This window comes from Halictus rubicundus, chromosome 14 (genome assembly GCF_050948215.1).
Source record: "Halictus rubicundus isolate RS-2024b chromosome 14, iyHalRubi1_principal, whole genome shotgun sequence".
Classification (NCBI taxonomy): domain Eukaryota; kingdom Metazoa; phylum Arthropoda; class Insecta; order Hymenoptera; family Halictidae; genus Halictus; species Halictus rubicundus.
The window spans coordinates 9900952-9920976 of record NC_135162.1 but is presented as its reverse complement, the minus strand read 5'-3'; the positions used below and the strand labels follow the sequence as shown (position 1 = coordinate 9920976).

The 20025-nt window shown below is 44.9% G+C and overlaps 2 protein-coding genes across 7 annotated transcripts in view; one reads left to right on the top strand and one right to left on the bottom strand.

The window, feature by feature from the left end:
* Nucleotides 1-20025, bottom strand: part of Fdl (fused lobes) — a 31414-nt gene that overhangs the window by 855 nt on the left and 10534 nt on the right. For 2 of the 6 annotated variants that reach the window (XM_076800285.1, XM_076800286.1), the window contains exons 2-6: nucleotides 5495-5638; nucleotides 5006-5104; nucleotides 2267-2529; nucleotides 1178-1789; nucleotides 298-1027 (exon numbers count right to left, since the gene is read on the bottom strand). In XM_076800285.1, coding sequence (XP_076656400.1) covers nucleotides 298-1027; nucleotides 1178-1789; nucleotides 2267-2529; nucleotides 5006-5104; nucleotides 5495-5628 — 1838 coding nt within the window. In that variant the 5' untranslated portion in view covers nucleotides 5629-5638. Of the gene's footprint in view, nucleotides 1-297; nucleotides 1028-1177; nucleotides 1790-2266; nucleotides 2530-5005; nucleotides 5105-5494; nucleotides 5639-8000; nucleotides 8185-15524; nucleotides 15599-16418; nucleotides 16555-20025 lie in introns of those variants that run through there. The other 4 variants (XM_076800283.1, XM_076800282.1, XM_076800281.1 and 1 more) reach the window with 4 other exon arrangements.
* Nucleotides 10725-18450, top strand: S-cup (spermiogenesis-related protein stanley-cup). Its single transcript, XM_076800317.1, has 5 exons — nucleotides 10725-11040; nucleotides 13380-13558; nucleotides 14054-14254; nucleotides 16456-16612; nucleotides 18062-18450. The coding sequence occupies exons 2-5, from the start codon at nucleotides 13467-13469 to the stop codon at nucleotides 18398-18400; spliced, it is 789 nt and encodes a 262-aa protein (XP_076656432.1). The 5' UTR covers nucleotides 10725-11040; nucleotides 13380-13466; the 3' UTR covers nucleotides 18401-18450.

Genomic DNA, 20025 nt, shown 5'->3' with positions numbered 1-20025 from the left:
TCAATTGAGATGACGTAGCGCCCACTACCGTCCCCTTCCAGCAAGCGCCGTTACCGCGGAGAAAGGACCCGCTTCGCCTGTCGCGAGCAGCAACGAAGGTACGCACGGTGGGTCAGAAAAGACACGGGGCACCAGCGAACGGGACGAATATGCGCGCTGCATGAAAGCGAGGTTGGTGGGGCAAGCGAGCGTTTGAAAGGCACCACCGTGCCCAGGCCTGTGCTACATAGTATCCTTTCAGGGACCATGTCCCCATCTCACCAGGACACTTGACAAACTGACAGTTCCAACACCTACCATAGTCGTTCGGCGAGAGCTGAAGCCCTAGGCCATAGTCGAGGACCTAAGGAACCGTCGCCGGTCTGCTCGCTCCAGATGGCAGCCTCACCGCCGAGAACAAGATTCAGGTGCTGTTGGGGATAGTCCCTCCATGGACGATGATTGTAGACCGTCTGCCAGGTACGATACTCTCCACATGCAGCCTCCCCACTTTCCCTCCACTTTCCGAACCCGCAGTCCAGGTACCAAGCGTCAACATGCGAGACGATCACACGGAACCCATCCTCCAACAGTTCCGGTGTCTCTGGCCAGTTGCTGCCTCCCCATGATTGGATCACGTGAATCTTCGGGTCGAAGTGCATGGTGATGTAGGGCCTCTTGGTCAACGGGGAGCTCCAGAGGATCACCGCTTTCGGTGTCTCGTCCCGGTTCGCCTTGACCAACCTCTGCAGCATCTTCGTCTCGAACTCGGCCCACATCGCGTGATGATCGGTCATGTTCTGCGCCTGCATCGCGGCCGTGATGTTCCCGTACTGGGCCCAGCAGTCGAGGTTCACCTCGTCGCCCCCTAAGTGCACGATGTCCCGGATCTCTGTCAGGTCGAGCAGTTCGCGGTACAGACCCTCTAATATTCTGTAGGAGTGCTCGTTGATCGGATTCAGCTGGCCGCAGTTAGGCTCGCCGCAGTACGAAGACCATGGTTGCTGATCGACGCACAGTGCCAGCTCCCCGTACCCGTACTCTGTCCCTGAAACAAACGTATCGAGGACTAGGTTCTTCAGTGGTTCCTGACATTGCTAAAATTAATTTAACGCCGGGATGATAATTATGCTCTTCAGGGTCGCGGGATATAGGCTCTTAGGTATGTTTCCAAGGCGAACGCGAATCGCGAACTCACCCCACTGCCATCCGGCGCCGGCATGGGCTGGCGAATCGATCTCGACGAGCACCCTGACGCCCCGGATCCTCGCATAATCGGCGAGATCTTTCACGTCGTCGGGCGTGTATATCTGATCGCCGCTATAGGCGCCCCACCTGGCCATCTCCGGGAACTGGACCGAGTCGAACGGGAAACTCTGCGAGTCGGTCAGGTGCCAGTGGAATGTGTTCAACTTGGAGGCGGCCATTCCGTCGATCACCCTCTTCAGCCTCTCGATCGGGAAGAACTGTCTTCCGGTATCGACCAGCAATCCCCGATAAGGGAACGCCGGCTTGTCCTCCACAGAGGCGCGAGATAACACTCGAAGCGCGCCCTCCCTTCCGGCGATCTCGTCCCACCAGATCATCTGTCCGAGTGTCTCCAAGCCGTGTCTAACCCCGAAGTAACTGTTCCCGGTGATCTTCGCCTCCAGGACTTTTCCCTTGTGCACTATATCCAGGGTATAGGACTCGTCGGTGTCCAAGCCCGGCCCCACTGCTCGGCCGTTCCCGGCGCTCAGATAAATCACGAAAGTGTCCACCCCGGACCGGCTCTTCGCGTTTGCTACCTTCACCAGGCTCCTGACGTTTCCTGAAAGAAATTCGGTTTTGTATTCGGTACTGTCTCCGTAACTGTCGCGAACCTGGCTACCGTAACCGTGACAATTTTATCCCCACCACAGACGGTGCCATTCTAATCACGAAACATGTCACAAATGTGTCGGTAAAACGATCGGTTCGGATAATCGAGGTTCCATGAAATCGTGGATTAATCGAGCAAACACGATCCAAACGGCGCCGTGTTTGGGCTCGTTTTAATCGGAAAAATGCGACGAGTCTGTTCGTGAAAGTTCCGTTGAAAAATAATTTAAGTGAAAAAAGTTATGCCCACTTTTCTCCATCCCTCTCCACGTTCGAGGCTAACAAAGGACCAAGAAAAAGTATTTGCGCACGATGTGAGCGATATTTTGGCTTGCTCATTTTCACGTATATTTGGGCACTACTGTGACGATAATGGTCGCGCGAAGGGAACTGATTTGTGCATTAAACAAATTCGGTTTGTTCTCACCGATGAAAATATCCTTCGCGTGCTCCAACAGGTTCTTCGTTTCCTGGTCGCTGGTGTTCACGGTGGCAAACTCTATTTGCTGGTAGTGTATGACCACGCTGTCTTCACCTAGGAGGGTGTTGCCAGTCGGCCTGGGCCAAAGTAGCCGAGTGTTGCCACCGCAAAGGGCGATGCAGCTCGCCAACGATGTACGGGACGACCTCACGGCTCTCCTCTCGCATCGACCAGCCACACATGCCCATGACCATGGGCTCTGGAATGTCCTGTACTCACCCCCCGAGCAGAATAGAAACGTCTTAAGACTGTCCACGGACATACCGTGTCATTTTGTTAATGAATCTCCCGTGAAACGAGCGATCCGAATAATCGAAAATCCTTCGGAAGCTTCCCGGGCACTTGAGCACAGTCGCGAACAGCTGATGTTATTAACACATTCCCCAGCAAGTAGGTGTCGCATAAACAAATAAACATATACACATTTAATCGATCAAGTATCTTTCCCAGTAGGCCCAAGTGCCCATCAATCTTCCTTAACCCCCGAACGACCGGCCATTTTGTACAAATTGACGATGCTTAGGTCCGTTTATAGCTTTAATTATTAATTTTTTTTTTTTTTTAGGTACTTTCTGTACCAACAGTTATTTATTTCATTGCCGGAGATTGCATAAATGACCATTTTGATGCTCCGGGTCAGAATAGACCCAGGCACCGCCGTCGAAGGGTTAATCGACTTTCGTTTGTAGATTATTGTACAGAATAGCTTACACGCTAAAGAAGTAATAGAGTATACGAAAGGAAAGCACAGAGGACGGCATACAGAAGCTGCAGACATTTGTTAACAAAAATATATATATATATGTATTGTATTGTATATTGTATATTCACGGATACACAGCGGCGGAAAATGATTAACGAGCCGAGCGTAACTCAGTGCTGCATTGAGAAGGAAGCACAAACTATGAATATTGTATGAAACAGGAAAGTATGAATGGAGCAACTGCGATTGTTGATATCTCCTTTCGAATTTTGTGAACGCAGAGATAAGATACACCATGCAAACTTTAGGTATGATCACATGTGCACACTGTGGACACTCGCAGAACGGGAGATAAAAGTTGGAAAGTGTACAGTGTTTACTCGATATATGTCCAAAACGCGGGTCTTGTCAGGAACATATATCGGCCAGGAGATTCTTTGATCCACGCTAAATGTATCATGGCCCCTCACTGTGGTATACTCCGCAGCAGTGGGGATGGTTCTGGGACTTTTATCGGACAGGCGTTTGGGACATATATAGAGTAAACACTGTAAATAGAAAAGCATCGAATAAATCGCTCGCGACAAAAAACTACGCGGTGATTGTTTTACGCGTAAACATATAGGTGTACAATGCCGCTGTTGTTCAGATAAAATTGCGGCGATAAGTATTCATGAGACTGCTATCCCCGACTGCAGTTTTATTTATGAGAATTAATTTTTCTCCGAGGACGTTCTAGATAGGGGGGATTAAACGAGTTAAAGCAACGCCGTTCCCAATCGAAAACGTTTGTGCGAACGGAACGCAACAAATCTTACAACCCGGTGATACATTTATCCCTGATAAAACGATCATTTGCTGTACGATTCACGAACATAATCTAGAAATACGATAACGGTGTTTTCATTACACGAGATTGCATTAAATGATACGTGGAAAGATATTTTTATTGCGTGACCGATCTGATTAACATTATCGATTCGTTAAGAGTATATGCAAAAAGGTTTTTGTTTATCACACATTTTTCCAAGAATTGTTTAATGTATTCTCGTATTTTTCCTTCCCTTTGGTGAAATAATTAAACCCTTCACAAATACAAACGTTTCTTTCGATCCAGAATTTTTAGACTGCTTTCATTTTATTTATTCTCTGTTAATTTTCCAAAAGTTCATAGTGGAAGCTACATTTTATAAAGTCTTTGTTCAATTTATGTATGTGTTATTTTTTCCTTCTTCACGAAGTCATTAATTTTCTAGTAGGACCACATTAATTTATGCAATTAATAAATAGAATGTTCAAAAGTTTCGTAACCTTATACATTTTCTTCAATATTCTTGTAGGGCATGAAAAGACGAATCCAACGAGTACAAACACCATACCCTTACGATCATTCAGTCAGGAGATATTTCTGTTCGAAAGAAACAAACCTAATCCAGAGCTTACCTTTCAGACACGAATATCTCGAGACTGAATGATCGTAACGGTATGGTGTTGGTACTCGTTGGATTCGTCTTTTCGTGCTCTACAAGAATATCTATGAAAAAATATAAGGTATCGTCAAAAAAAATATTGATGACCTTGAAATATCGGGAGAAAGTGGCCTAGGATCACTTAAATGTACATTTTAGACTTACACAATTATCCGTAACTATAGATCTCCAGTTGATTAGGAAAATCGAAAATCCAGAAGGAACGATGTTAGAAACGAGGATGAAAGTTCGATAAAAGAGACGATCGACAACGGGACAAGAGTCAAACATTTCGAGAGAGGTTCTAGAATGAAGAAGGTTCTAAGATCAGCGTTGTACATATCATGCAAGAGAAACGGGCTCGACCAAGTCGAAAAGCTTATCTTTTGTTTTCGAAATGATCCGAAGATCGCGAGGACTTGTTGTTTTCCATTGTGTGCGTGTGTTTTCAAGGAACAAAGGAAGCTTTAGCAAGTACTGGTGTTCACCCCCTCCGGCAGAGGGGAATGTTACCTAGGCTCTTCCAGATACTCGTAGAGCCGTTCCTCGGGTCTCTTCGTGCTTTCATTACCGACCAGGAATGTAACCAAGCCTCGTTGCAACTCCTTCAGTCTTTGATGCGCGCCGAGTCGTCGGGGAATGCGAGGTAATTAACGAAAAAATAAAAAAAAGAAACAGAGAAAGAGATGGCGTGTAACCAAAGTTAAGGTGGTCGGGTGAGAATGATCGCTGGAGGAGAGAGAGAGAGAGAGAGAGAGAGAGGAAGGTGTTTGGGATACGCTGAGAGGGTTCTTTGGCCGATCGAGCATGACTCTTCGGACTCTTTTTTTTCTTTGCTCCGTTGCAATCTTACTTTCTTTCTTTTTTGTTTTTTTAAATTCTTTTATTTTCGAATCGGAATAATCGAGGCGCGGTGGTCAACTTACGGAATCTTCAGTGAACGATTGCAGGATCGAGGAGCGAGTTTCATGGTTCGATTTAATCCAGCATGATGACACTTACCGGCGAGACGAGAATGGCTGCAGAGAGACGAGGGGTGGCGCGTGTGCGTACATCGCTATGAGCAACACCCCAGTCATCAGGACCAGGAAGAGGAGAACCTTCCTCATCCATCCGCTGGGCACGCTACCCATCATTCTGGCGAGTCTGAAACCGAACATTCGAAATTACAATGACGCACGAAAATATTAATCGCCTGCTAAAAGTTAGGTCTCCCTAACATACGGAAATTATTCAGGCACTATAAGGTAACCAACGTAGGCCTGTCCACTATTCTTTTTTTCAAGATTTTTTGGATAGATTTCTACAGGGAGTCCCAAAAACGTACTTCCTTGGAAGGGCTGATTCCTGAGGTCATTTCAAGCAACTCTTTCCTTTACGAAATTGTTCTACGCGGCTCCGTTAAGGAGATATTGACGAAAAACACGGACCAATCAGAGCGCGGCTACGGCAGACAGACTCCGCCTTGGTCCCGCTGCGCGCGGCGTTGTCATTGGCCGAGGCGGAGTCCGTCCGCTGTAGCCGCGCTCCGATTGGACCATGTTTTTCCTTAATATCTCCTAAACAAAGCCACGTAGAACATTTTCGCAAAGGAAAATGTTACTCGAAATGACCTCGGGAATCATCCCCTTCAAGGAAATATATTTTTGAGACACCCTGTTTTATTTCTCTGTAAAAGTGAGACATGCAGAATTAAGAAATTCGCGTGAAGGGTGCCATAACGAAGTGAGGTGTTTATCACGCGATAAATAATTTATTGCTTTACTGAAGGAAAGCTTTCGCCGAGAATTCCAAGAAGTTCGCGGGAGGGTGTCGCGAAGCGTTGGCGTAAGATGTTTACGTTGTCGCATCTCGCGTGCACGTAAACGATATCAATGCGGAAAATCCGCATAGTCATCGATGAGCTTCTTTTCCACTCTACTTTTACACTAACATTGAGAATTACGGTTGAGCTTTGTCGTGTTTAAGGTTCACGGAGGCGTTAATTCTGTTTGATGCACAGGGAAACCATCAAGTTCGATTCAGGGCTGGGGGTTTAGACTGTTCGAAGTCTAAACAGATTTAGTATGGCTCCTATGGCTTCGTCCTAGCGAATGCTACACCTGCTGTTTCGTAAATCGAATCATTTGCACGGCATGCGACCACTTTTCCAACGTAAAAGTTATTAACTCTTTACATGTGGAGCTATGTCAAAGTTCAGAAGTTCGTAGCATAAAGTCACCCACTCCTACACTATTTTGCTACATTTGTAAATAAGTGATTACGTTACCGAATGGAGTGTTATTAAGTTAGCAGCTTCCACTTTTCCAATATTCTTGAAGGGCATGAAGAGACGGATCCAACGAGTACAAACACCATACCCTTACGATCAGTCTATCTCGAGATATTTGTGTTTGAAAGGAACGAACCTAATCGAGACCTTATCTTTCAGACACGAATATCTCGAGATTGAATGATCGTAACGGTATGGTGTTGGTACTCGTTGGACTCGTCTTATCGTGCTCTACAAGAATATCTAAGAAAAAGCATAAGGTGTCGTGAAAAAAATGGATACATTAAAAATATTAACGAATGTATTTGAAAATTCTAAAATTCTCCAAGTCTTTCGTCCGTTTTATACTTTATGTTTCATGGTGACAACTTTTGTTTCAAAATTTGTTAAGTTTCAGATTCTTTGTAACATATTGTAACATTGTCTTAATTACAGTGGCAGACGATTGATTTGTTCGGTCGACTAATTTTTGCCACATCACCCATAACTAGATTTTTCCGGAGACGCTCGACATTCTCGTTTCGCAATGCAGTTCGATCATTGCGCAATGATTGCCCGAAACGAGACTAACAGACGTCTGCCTTTTACGGCACAATTCTTACGAAATGTAATTCACGCTATCACTCACAACCTGTCGCAAAGTGAATTTTGCGATTCTCGACAGACCGACGATATTTAACCTGCTGTAACTTCCTAAAAAACAATCGCCCAGCAATAAACTTGGGCTCATTTTAAAGCCTGAAGATTCTACTTTCGCGCACCACTATGCGTTTTCCTCCAAAATATTCTTACACGATATAGCAGACGAGAAACCAAACCGGAGACTCATTTTTCCGAAAGCGCTACAAATTGAAACCTCTGTAAAAATATTAAAAAATTTTTTGCGGAACGAATCTACCATAAATTTGAAGACCGAATTCACCTCTTTACAACGACGCCTTAAAAATTGATGTGCGATTTTTTTCACTTTTTTAACTACACTTTTTATAATTATCCATAATTGACGGTGTTCGTTTACAGGTTTAATTAATAATTTCTTTAAATATGTTTTTCAGGACCCAATGCATTCAGTTTAATTGCCAAAGCTGTGCATAAATTTTGATAATTCTGGGTCGAGATGGACCCAGGCGTCTCCGTCGGAAGGTCAAGTCTTCATTCACTGGTTCTGATCACTCTAATTTTGTTTCACTGTCGACGAGGTGTCGCCGGGGCTTGAGGAGGCGACGTGATGGATACCTTTTGGCACAATTCGCGAGGAAGACGTCGAATTCGATGGGGTTTCTCGGCCCCGTGGCAAACGGGTCGCCATGCCTCGATACTGCACACATCGACCACCAAGTTGTTCCGCAGTTCGGCTCAAACAGACCGAGACTAACTCGCCGCCGGCGGTATTGCGTATCGAAAGACTAAAGTTTTCGTGTTAACGAACAACTGCCGGCCGCGAATCGATTCAGACAAGCTGCACGATAAATTGACTCGAAGGACAAGCGGAAGTTTCACGGTAATTTTATGCAGACACGGCCGTCGCGACGCGTACCGTGTTACGCTCGCTAAGAGAAGGGTGGAAAACCGAACTCTGTGCTTTTGATTGCGTTCGATAGCCGCCCGACTAATTAACAATATTATCCAGAACGCCTAAACCCGGTACAAGTTAACGCGCGTTTGCTACTGCTGTCATTTTCCTATAATTTTTAATTGCCATATTTTATTCAACGATCTATCTCCCTTTCACGAAATTTCAATTTAACGAGCTCGCCAAAATGACGGAATATAATCTTTTCAATTTACAATTACATGGGAAATTATTCGAAAAATTGATTTCTTTGGGTATGTACTGTAAAAAGGAACAGCTAAAAATTTCGATAGATAAATTCTTGATGTTTTTATAAAATAATGTAGAATAGTGATTTTTAGTGAACCTAGTGTTAATAAAAATTAGTTTTCATTGCAAAGCCCGGGAACCAAATGGGAGTTTGTATAACAAGTTTTTAGTTAAACGTGTTCGCGAGCTTCTCTAACGCCGGTATCGATCGGAATACAATTAAGATGGCCGTATAACTTATAGTCGTGAAGCATATTATATGAAAATGGAGGTACTTATCGATCATTTCGCTGTTCGTGGTCAATGTAATCTGAAATTATCTTTCAACAATCTGTCCCCGTGTACACTGTGTGGCCCGATACTACTGCTAGCACGGTTCAGTGATATTTACTCGATATATGTCGCAGATGCCTAGCCGATAAAAGTCCCGGAACTAAGCTCGAGAGACCTCGGTCGCCTCTAGAGCTTCGCTGTCCCTTTAAAGAATAGTATCTCCTGGCCGATATTTGTCTCTGGCTAGACCCGCGTTTTGGACATATATCGAGTAGACAAGTTCGATTCGAAAAATTTTCTAAAATAATGAACAGTTCGGTAGGGTGATCGCGTGAACGAATTAAAGTGGGACACCCGGTATAAACTTAGGCGTTTATCTTTATCCTCGCTCGGCCGAAAACCACGAATTATTTTCGCGAGCACGAGAATTGTACGGTACGCCTTGGGGGGTCGCGAGACCTAATTGCACAAAAGTCTCGCACCCGTCCGTGAGTCATGTAACGTGTGTCCCACGAGCACACGTGTGAGCGTAATGATAGTCCTTCAGCATGTACCAGAAAATGACTTCGTGACGGTCGTTTCCTCGGAGAAAATTCCCTCCTTTTCCGAAACTCATTGGCTAAACGTAGGAGAGACGCCACGTTTGTTGTACGCTAATTGAACCCCGCATAGTTCGCGGGAAGTTGAGAATGTTTAATCGAATAAAACGATCGATTCCCCGAATGGCTTGAAAAGCTCAAGCTTCCCCGAAGCCGCTCGATCCGCGTGAAGCTCGACTCCGATTTAGTTAGATGCGAGCAAGTAGGTCGAGATTCGATCGGCTTAATGCTCGAGAACGATCGAATCGAACAAACTAAACGTTCGCTTATGCGATCGCTCCGGAAACTATCGAAATAGTTCTGGCGGGAGCAAATCGCGCCAGTTCAACTTGTAACAACTCCAGAGAAGTTCGTACAAACAAAGCAAGCATGCTTGAACTTGATTTTTGTAGGATTTTTCAACAATTACTGCCCGGTAGTGATAAAAGATGGTCCATAAGAAATCTAGTATTTGTTATAGACATTTTTTCAAAACCCTTCTCAAAGCTTACATTCTGAAAGTCCCACAAATACGCTTCCTTGAAAGAGACGATTCCTGAGGTCATTTCAAGCAACTTTTTCCTTTGCGAAAATGTTCTGCGCGGCTTTCTTACGGAGATATTAACGAAAAACACGGACCAATCAGAGCGCGGCTGCAGCGGACGGACTCCGCCTCGGTCAATGAACGCCGCGCGCAGCTGGAAAGAGGCGGAGTCCGTCGCCGGGGCGGAGTCCGTCTGCTGTAGCCGCGTTCCGATTGGTCCGTGTTTTTCGTTGATAACTCCTGAACGGAGCCTCGGAGAACGTTTTCGTAAAGGAAAAAGTTACTTGAAATGACCTCGGGAATCACTCATTTCAAGGTCAGCCTGTATAGAACATTAATTCAAAAGGAATTGGTTTCACATTGAATTCCTGAATTTCGTCTTCAGAGTGATGTTCCTGTGCGTATAATTATCTGAAATGGCGGATATTTTAGATTTTGAAGGCTTGAAGGGTTACCAATCGACGTGCATAAAAATTTGTTCAAAATATGGAGCTTGTGAATATTGCATTAAGACTTTTTCAATTTCGGTGGTGGCAGGCTACGGTCACTGAACGAAATCGCAAAGGTTGGTCGTTGTCCTAGATTGATACCGTTTCGAAAGGATAAAGGGCGGGGGCGGGGGGTGGGAGGGGGCTAAGTAAGGGAAGATATCGAAGGCCTAATCCTCTACGGCTGGTCGGTGTGCACACCTTGGCCCTGTTCGTCCCTGCTTTCGTCCTAGTTCCACGTCAGTGGTCGGCTATCCCGCTTCGTCCTGGCTTTGCAAAGCGTCGCGACGCCTCGCGGCGTGCGCCGGGTCGGCAACGGCGTCGCGACGCCTGGAATCGCGTGTGTGGCGTAGCCAGGCAACGCGCATAATATGACCAACGGTAATAGTGCGAAACGAAACGGTTGCCGGAGCGGATCGGCCGAATTCGAAACAAAATTTTCTACAGAGTTCCGCGCGACCAGCAAATCCTGCGAACCCGATCGAGAGCCCGGCGTCCATCGCGGCAATAGAGGACGCGCGGAACCGGTGAAAACGCCGATCGGAAACTCGCGGAAATCGTGGAAACCCGCGTACGTATTCTACACGATCATGCTCCGATCATGCTCGATGAATCAGCTCGAAACGAATGGACCGGAACACAGAAACGGGATATCTCGCGATCGGTTTTTCCGACGATCCATAGGCGATCGGATCGTTGCGCAGTGATTGAAACCGGAGGATCGATTTGCGGAATTAGTATCGTTCGTTGTGTAATTGATTGATTCTCCGTTCAGCGTTCTAACGAGTGTGAATGCACCCTGGTCGAGCAGGTTTCAAAGTGATCTACGGGATCGAGAGGATTCTCGCGGACACAGTACGCCCAGTCAAGTGGATAAACGAGTCTTCATAGTGATCGATCGTTTGAACGGATCCGAGCAATTATGCTGCAAAGCTGTTCGATTTTTGATCGGTTATGGGGAGCATTTTGTTTACTAATTTTGCTGCAGTTAGAACTTCTTGGTTATAGTTAACTAGATGCACATTTGTAGGTACCACTTAGTTCACTATTTGAATATTAATGTTGAATAAAATATTATTGTGACAGGTTAGTATTTGAATTTAAAAGGAATTAACAATATATATTCCTATTGCAATAATGACAGTAATGACAGTAATTAACACCAGAAATTTTAACGCAGCATTTTCAATTTCGTTACATGAATTGCTTCGATGTTGAATTGTTTCTCGAGACTTAAAAATTTATTTCTGCACTGACAGATAGAGCGTGCCAAATTTACTTATGGTCTGTAAAAGGCTTAACACCAGAAATTTTAATTTGTCAATTTTATTTTTGTAAAACAAGTTGCTTCGACTTCGCCCAATTTTCGAGGTCAACGTGATAATGCTCGAAGACGGTTCTGACACGGTCGTAAATATTGCAGACTCACGAACGATCGATACTAGTCTAACATTTATACGTCACGAATTTATCCGACATTTTCCTGCTAGACTAAAAGTTTCGTCAATTGAGCAGGCTTGGTAGAAATCGATGGTATACCCGCGAAGGCCGAAACGAATGGCACAAGAACTCCGGAGAGGCTCTTTTCGTTCGACTAACCAGCTTATGTGCGCGACGGACACATAAAATATTTTTCTTCGTTTGCCGATCGATGGTTTCTGAACCTCCTGTCGATTTATAGTTAGCATTACTGTGAGAAAAACGTGCACCGCACTGCCATAAAAATGCATATATCGATCCCGAGGAAAGAAAGTATTGATCGCAATTAAACAAGTATGTACATACAGAGTGCCCCTATTAAACAGAATATCTGCGTTATTTAAGTGGTGTACGCAATATAGGAAAGAATATTCTCCCAGTCATTCTCTAATATTTTAAGGCCATTGGTATTTTTTTATGTGACACCATATGTTTTTTCTTCTGTATTCCTATAGAGCATAAAAAGACGAATCCAACGACTACCATGACCGTATCATTCGGATCATTCAATCTCGAGATATTCGTGTCTGAAAGGGTCAAACTTAATCCAGAGCTTATCTTTCAGACACGAATATCTCGAGACTGAATGATCGTAATGATACGGTCGTGGTAGTCGTTGGATTCGCCTTTTCATGCTCTACAAGGCTATCGAAGAAAAAACATCGAAGACCTTGAAAAAGTGACCATTAAAAATTGCGAACTAAAGGCAACAGATTTAAAACAATTAGCACGACGATACAGACAATTCTACGGGCTCATGTCGAAATCTTGATAGACCACTGTTGCTGATATTTGAATACTATGTCAAGGCATTAATTATGTATGCTAGTATCCAGGATCGTTCCCCCGTTGAAAACATGCGAGCGAAACTAGGACGTGCAGCGTGTTTTCATATCCATAAAATTCTTTCGGTCGAGGTTTCCATTCACTGATAGTCGTGTTCATACTGTTCGTATCGGTTCAGCTATGCCAAGATTCATTTGCCGCAACTATACAATTTGTATTTCAGATGAAACGCAGACGCATTCGATTGTAGTATCTATGTAGTCTATTTTAAAACACTCCCCCCCCCCCCAAAAAAAACATGAAAGGAACGAAACGAAAATGGCAGGTGCAAAGAAACGTACCAATTTTTCACTAACGAGATGTAGGTACTCGTGTATTCGCTTTTCACTGCGGATCTTTATGCAGAATGAAAATTTCCAAGTCTATGGTGAAAGATAAAAATTAAATAAAAACAAACTTCCCCTCTTAATCATTTCAATAATTTTGTGTTTTAGTTGTGCAGTTTGATTATATAATAAATAAATGCAAAATTTTCTTCTATTTACGTGGAATCTATGATCGATTAAAAAGCCCCCCCCCCCCCCCCCCGTATCAGGTAACTCTCCTCTGTCTTTTATAATAAAAAGAAAAACGTAAATTGCGCAGGCAGAGGGATGCGAAAGAGACGAGCGTCTCGACCGAGGCTACCCAGGAGGATTGAATGTCGAATAATTCGATGCAAATTCGCCGGGGATGCATCGTGGATGGTGTCGATATAAGAGCATGATGTCACGGTTCTCGCGACGTTTGGATATGTCCCAGGGCGCGAATCCACGGACGAAAAGGTAAGGGGTGGCTCGTGCTAGCTTTGGGGGTGACTTTTCGTGCAAAGGACGTGGTCGATAAAATCGAAGGAGAGTAAAAAAAGGTCTCCAGTGTGTCCCTTCTCGGGCTCCCCTTATAAAACTGTATTCCCCCCACCCCAACTTCTCCAGCCCTTTCTCGCGACCATATTCAGAGTGTTCCGCCCCCGACTAAATCTATGAATCCCTCAACAACACAAATAAATCCTGACACTAAAAATTATCGAAACTTCAAGAAAAATAGAGGATAGTTTCATCGCCGCAGTGTCTACTCGATGTATGTCGCAACACGTGTCGCTACCCAGAGACATATATCGGGTAGAAGATACTGTTCTTAGATACACTGCCGAAAAGGACAATAGCCCGCGGCAGTGGGGATAGTTCTGGGACATTTATCAGCTAGATATTTGTGACATATATCGAGTAAAGACTGTATACCTATGTCAACGGGGATCGATGGACCGAAAATCCTTTCAGGATGACGTACGGTCGAAAGATGACGGTGTTGACCGCGACGCAGCTCGGTCTGCACAAACGGAACAATACGAACGCAAACGTGGACGAGGAGGTGGCCATCTTGCCGGGATACAACGTCACCACGTCTTCGAGCGGCGCGGCCAGCAAGACGAGCCATTTCGAGACCGATTTGCATGGGAATGTCAACATTCTTCTGGGCGGGTGAGTAGATAGCCTAACCCATTGTCGATCCCGGGGATCTATCGATCGTGCGAGCGTAATCCGCGACTACCAGTCCCCGGCTCACGCGCGGTGTAGTGGTCCGACTCTGAACTCATCGGAACCGGTTTCTTTTTCTGTCTCAATCGCGATCCACGGAATTTCTGCGGCGACCTTTCCCGCAAAAGCAACGGAAACTAAAGGAAACAAGCGATAACGCGCAGTCTCTCTTATCGCGAGCACGTTCGCCCGGAGAACACGACGCTCGCCAACTCGATTAGCCTAAGTGCCTCCTTCGGACTACCCGAACTTCCCGAATTCGAAACTCGGACTCTCTAGGTTATGTGCAGAGAGGCAGAGAGAGTCTAGCAGGCTGTCGAATTAACCCGAGGAACCGATCTTTTAAAAACAAATTCGACGATTCTAATCTCTCTGGAATTAGGTGTACTATCTTTACGATTATGTACAGTATGTGTCCACGTTTCACGAGTACTTCGCACACAGTCCTAACCGATTGATGCAAAATGATAAATTCTGGTAATTTTGCAGAGCGTTTGAAAAATTCTGAAAATTGCACAGGTGTACATAAAATTTCTAAACATTTCAAAATTGAAGGGGAGCATAGTATAGTTTCGTAGATATGTCGCACACGGTATTTCCCGAGCAATCTAAAATAAATTTAGCGTTTTCCGAAATTTCTGCACGGTCCAGAACCGTTTAAAAAATTCTGAAAATTTCCAAAGAATTCAAAATTCAAGGGGACATAGTATAGTTTCATAGATACGGTATTTTCCGAGCAATCTAAAATAAATTTAGCGATTTCTGAAATTTCTGCGCGGTCGAAAAGCGTTTAAAAAATTCTGAAAATTGCACAGGCGATCGCCAACAATTCCAAAAAATCCAAAATGAAGGAAAGCATAGTACAGTTTCACAGATATTTTGCACACGGTCTTCTCCGATCAATCGAAAATATATTCAGCAATTTTTGAAATTTCTGCAAGGTCCAAAAGCGTCCGAAAAATTCTGCAAACTCGAGACGGAGACGTTCCGCTCGCCGAGCAGAAAAATGGCGGGCCCGAGTAACAGGCCGGCTCGAAACGACCGGGTAACGTTGATTAAAGAAAAGGGAAACGGTACACGTCACCGCGATCATCGCAAGAACAATTGCGTTACGGTAAACCTAATCGGTTAATACACGCGAGCTCGTAAATAACGGGACAATTGGCCGGCTCTCGCCTGACTCTCTAGGCTAATTTAGAAGCGCAAGAATTACCTGGATAAACCAAAGATCCGTGAGCACGTTCTGTCGTTCCTCGGTAGCATCCCGTGCCAGCGATTTCGTACAGTCTAGTTCAAAGTAAACGGCGTTAGGCTCCTCCTCGAGGCTGGCGTGCGGCTTCAGAAGCGATTTTAGGGAGGAGGGGATCGCGTTCCGATTCGAAACAATAATTAAATCGCAAATTTTCACGCTGCGTACCGCTCATTGCAAAATTACTCCCGCTTAAAATACCTTTAACAATAACACTGTATAAATAACAGCTGTTCACGCTATAAAATACGAGACAAATTTATTTATTCTGTCGGAAAGAACTGTGGAAGGGGATCGCGTTCTGATTACGAAAAAAAAAAGAATTTAAATCGCTCGTTTTCGGTAACTTTAACGAAAGAATTAAAATATATTTGACAATAACAATATATAAATAAGAGCTATTTGCATGTACACTGTGTAATAGGAGACAAATTTCTTTACCCCGTTGGGCATAATTTCAGAAGGGGTTCTGATTAAAACAAAAACTCAAATCAATAATAAAATATTTCAAAACAGTTTCTCGCTCGCCGAATGTTCAAAGAGGCAGCAAAGATATTATCTCAGTTTCCCCTGATTCGTCCCAAACTCCTCGAACTCGTTCCAGGATTCATGCGCGTTCGCCAATTTTTCAATTTTTGAGTTCGAAAGTGATCCTATTCGACGGAGAGAGATAGCACTCGGGGTGTAGCGCCAAATAGGGTCAACGAGGAGAGGTCGCGCGGATTCCGGGCCGCCTCGGCGGAAAAGTCGTGGTTTATAGGCCGATATCACGGCGGACTGAGCCCCGATAATGTTATGCGGATCGTCTTGGGTCTCGCGGTTGGTTGACGCGCGCTAAATATACGCCCGGTCTCTCACCTATGCTCTGGATCGCGTGGCGCGCCGTGTTTTTCAGAGCGATGCTAAGCGCCGTGATTATAGTCGTCGCATTGATGTGCTACTGCTGTCACAAGAGCATCAGAAAGAGCCGGCCGCAGGAGTATCCGCAATACTGGAGGGCAGAGCCGGACGTCCACAGCCTGGAAGTGTTTACCACGGAAGCGCACGCCGCGGTGAGTCATCTTTCAGCGAGCTATAATTCGCGTCTATGCATTATATCGGCCCCAAACGGGGAAAATCAACGCTACCCGTTCGAACGGAAAAACCATTCTCTACCGTAAATGTCGCGACGGCCTCCATCGTAAATGTCGCGACGGTCCCCACCCGTCGGAATCAATATCCGGCGAATTACGATCGAACCCCTCGAAGCGTATCGAATCGAAGCTAACGTATAACTTCATTAGGATTCGTTAAGCGGAAGCTCTAAAAACGGCAGTAAAACATTTCCACAGTTTTTTTTTTCTTTTTTTTTCTCGGCCGGGAGAAGGAAGCTTAGTCTAACACGATCGGAACGAAACCAGTTTGCCAACGGTTCTGGCATATATAATTTCAATACCTCCGTTCATCCCGTATTGAATGTAAAATAGTACCGGTGTTTCGACTTACTGCGAACTGGCTCTCGCTTCTGCGTACCTACACCGCTACTCGATTTGCGGTGAAATCGTTTGTGGTTGTAAGGGAAATTAGTATGACCAATCGAGAAGCTTCCTTTTACGCTTCCCCCACCCCCCTGCCCCGGAAGCCTGAAGTATTATTTGTCGGCGACGATAATGCTCGGATCTCAATAATGTTTAACAAGTGCTGTTCCACTGATCAGGCCACGGATAATTAAATTTATCACCTGCACCGAGATCCTGTTAGACTAGTGGCAAGTGAACGGCCGAGTGCCAAGCTACTATTAGCCTCGTCTCGGAATTCCTCGGCTCTCTTCGGCTACTTTTACGCCTTTTATATCCGTGCCTCGTTCCCTCAATATCGTCGCACCGAAACTCTTCTAGTTATCCTCTGCCTCGTTGGTCTTGGGCTTGTTCATTCAACATACTCGAGCCGGCAAATACACCGCTCGACCATGCTCCGTCAAACACCGTTTGCTTCGAAACGTCATCGCTTTGTTCCTCGTTGCACGTCCGCGAATCTTTGTTCATGAAAACCGAGAAAATTATCCTCGAATTGTTTCGTTCCCACAACGTTTCTTACATTGCGCCCACCCGCTTTTCCAGAAATGCACAAAATCCGCAGTCTGATCCTTGCGAATTTTTTTATAATAACAATCGGTAGAATTGCAATATTTTTATGAAACTTGTACCGATGCATCGCTGACGTTCTCCTGATTAAAACGAGCCCGAGCACGATACAGTTCGGAGCACGTTTGCTCGTTTAATTCACGATTTAGTGGAGCCTCTGTTATCCGAACCGACGATTCCACTGTCGCTTTTTTACGTCCAGGGCGAGCGCGTTGCCACGAGAGTGCGAAATAACGCATAAACGATTTCCACGGAGGTCCAATAGTACTGTTCGACCCTGTCTCGTGTCAAGGTTAAAAGGTCCCCGATGAGAATGTGACGCAACGCTACTGTGCCTCTGATTGAGGAGCGCCTAATCAAGTTCTTTTCGTTGTCCAGTGCTGCGAGAGACAATCAGCCACGGAGGGACACCACGAGGACAGTATATACGATGTCCAATCATGCCCTGTGACGCCTAACTCTGGTCCAGGACCGCCGCCGACCTACGACAGCCTGATCTTCGATCATCGCAGCTTGCCAGCCAACATCGAGAAGAAGTCTGAAGGCCCGGAGACACCTGGCGCCATCATTCCGTCGATGGTGTCCAGCCTTCTCGGGCTGACCGCTACACCCGTGAGATCCGCCGAACGAAATGAGTCCACCGAGCAAGATGGCGTCGACGAGGGTCTGCCTTCTTACGAGACCGCGTTGAAACTGGACGCGAACGGCTACGTGTAGACTGCGGATTTTGTGCATTCGATCAAAATGAACGGATCAAAGAAAAGAAACATTTTTTTCAATTCGAGGCATCCCGACCTACCATTATTTCCAACCCATCATAGTTATTCGGAAGAGAAACGAATGTGCAGCCTCCGTGTCTTGACAATTTTCACACAAAAATCCGCGGTCTAGTTGCGTACTGACTGTCCAACCCTTTTCCAGCGGAGCCTGGGTCTACTTTGACCCGGAGCCAAAGTTAACGCTAGACAGCGGATTTTAGGCGTTTACGACAAAGTAGGTGTGATTCAGGATAAAAAACAATTAGAAGAATTTACGAATTACTGTTATTTTCAACCTGGTAAATCAATTATTGTTAACGATGTCTGACCGTTAAATCGACATACTTCGTCAACTACTTTGGCAACCTACTTTCTTCAGGCTCCGAAGGGTTTTATGAGAGAATGTCCGCCATAGTCTGCTAACACAGCAGCTACTATCTAAACACTGATCGGTTCGGATAATAGAGGTTCTACTGTATCGCGGATTAAACAAGTAAATGTGCTCCGAATTGTGTCGTGCTTGGACTCGTTTTAATCAGAAAACTGTGGCGAATGCGTTGGCGAGAGTTTCATCATCAGAAATATAATTAAGAACAAAAGACTTTCACGCAATATTTTTCGACGTGTGCGTGGGGCTTAAGGTTGCGTTTATGTCGGAACTGCAATAAACTATCAAACCGAACCGTGGGAATACTATTGTTTTTTTTTAATGAATTCTATTGTTTTCTAATGGAAGTGTTTATTGGATGAATAAGAATACCATTATCGCCGTTCTCATCGTTGATACATAACCATATTGATAATGGACGAAGGAATATTCATGAGCAAAGTGTTTATTAGATCTTCGCTATCAGATCAGAAGAATGCAAATAACCGTAACAGATTTGCTTCAGATATGTTATGAAGTACATTACAGGATGAAACGTGCGTGTTGTTTACGTTCACTACTGACAATTGAGAAATATTTTTCAGAAAAAAATCTATTTCTGTGTCGCAGAACTTTTGTCACAGTTCCAACATAAACCAACTACGTAACCGAATTTATTAGTACTTAGAAATTAACAGGTAGCGGTATTTAGCAACAAATTCGATTGTACGCATAACGAAAAACCAGTATGTATTTTTCTTTTTGCCGAATATTTAAGACTTTGCGGACAAGAATTTGTTTATTGATTACTAAACATTGTCCTGGAAGATCTAAATCGGAGTGTCAAAAGTTTTCGTGATCGTAAAAGTATGTTTGCCGAGTTCAGTATCGCCAGATGAGGGGAGGGAGCACGAATCGAGGGGAAAAAAGTTATCCCCTCTCTGCCGGTACCGCGTTAGTCACGTGATTCGTTCTGACACATGCGCGACAGAGACGAAACGCGTCACGTGACCGGCCCGCGGCGGAGTGGGGGAACAGCGCGGTAGGAGGGGAAGGGTAGAGTGGGGGAACAAGTCTTGATCTGGCAATAATGGCCCGGTTGCCTGCATAAGCGTCGAAAAGAAATTGTGAAATATTCGTAATCTGCTCAGAGAAACATCTCGAGCTGTTTCTGTATTTTTTATCAACTGTGATTCACAATAATCTTGTGAGATTGA

Bases quoted from the DNA above. Each gene is read 5' to 3' on its own strand.
- S-cup (XM_076800317.1), top strand. From the start codon at position 13,467: ATGCATCGTGGATGGTGTCGATATAAGAGCATGATGTCACGGTTCTCG. The intron at 13,559-14,053 runs GTAAGGGGTGGC...AAATCCTTTCAG, and splicing joins GCGAATCCACGGACGAAAAG to GATGACGTACGGTCGAAAGA. The intron at 16,613-18,061 runs GTGAGTCATCTT...TTCGTTGTCCAG, and splicing joins CCACGGAAGCGCACGCCGCG to TGCTGCGAGAGACAATCAGC.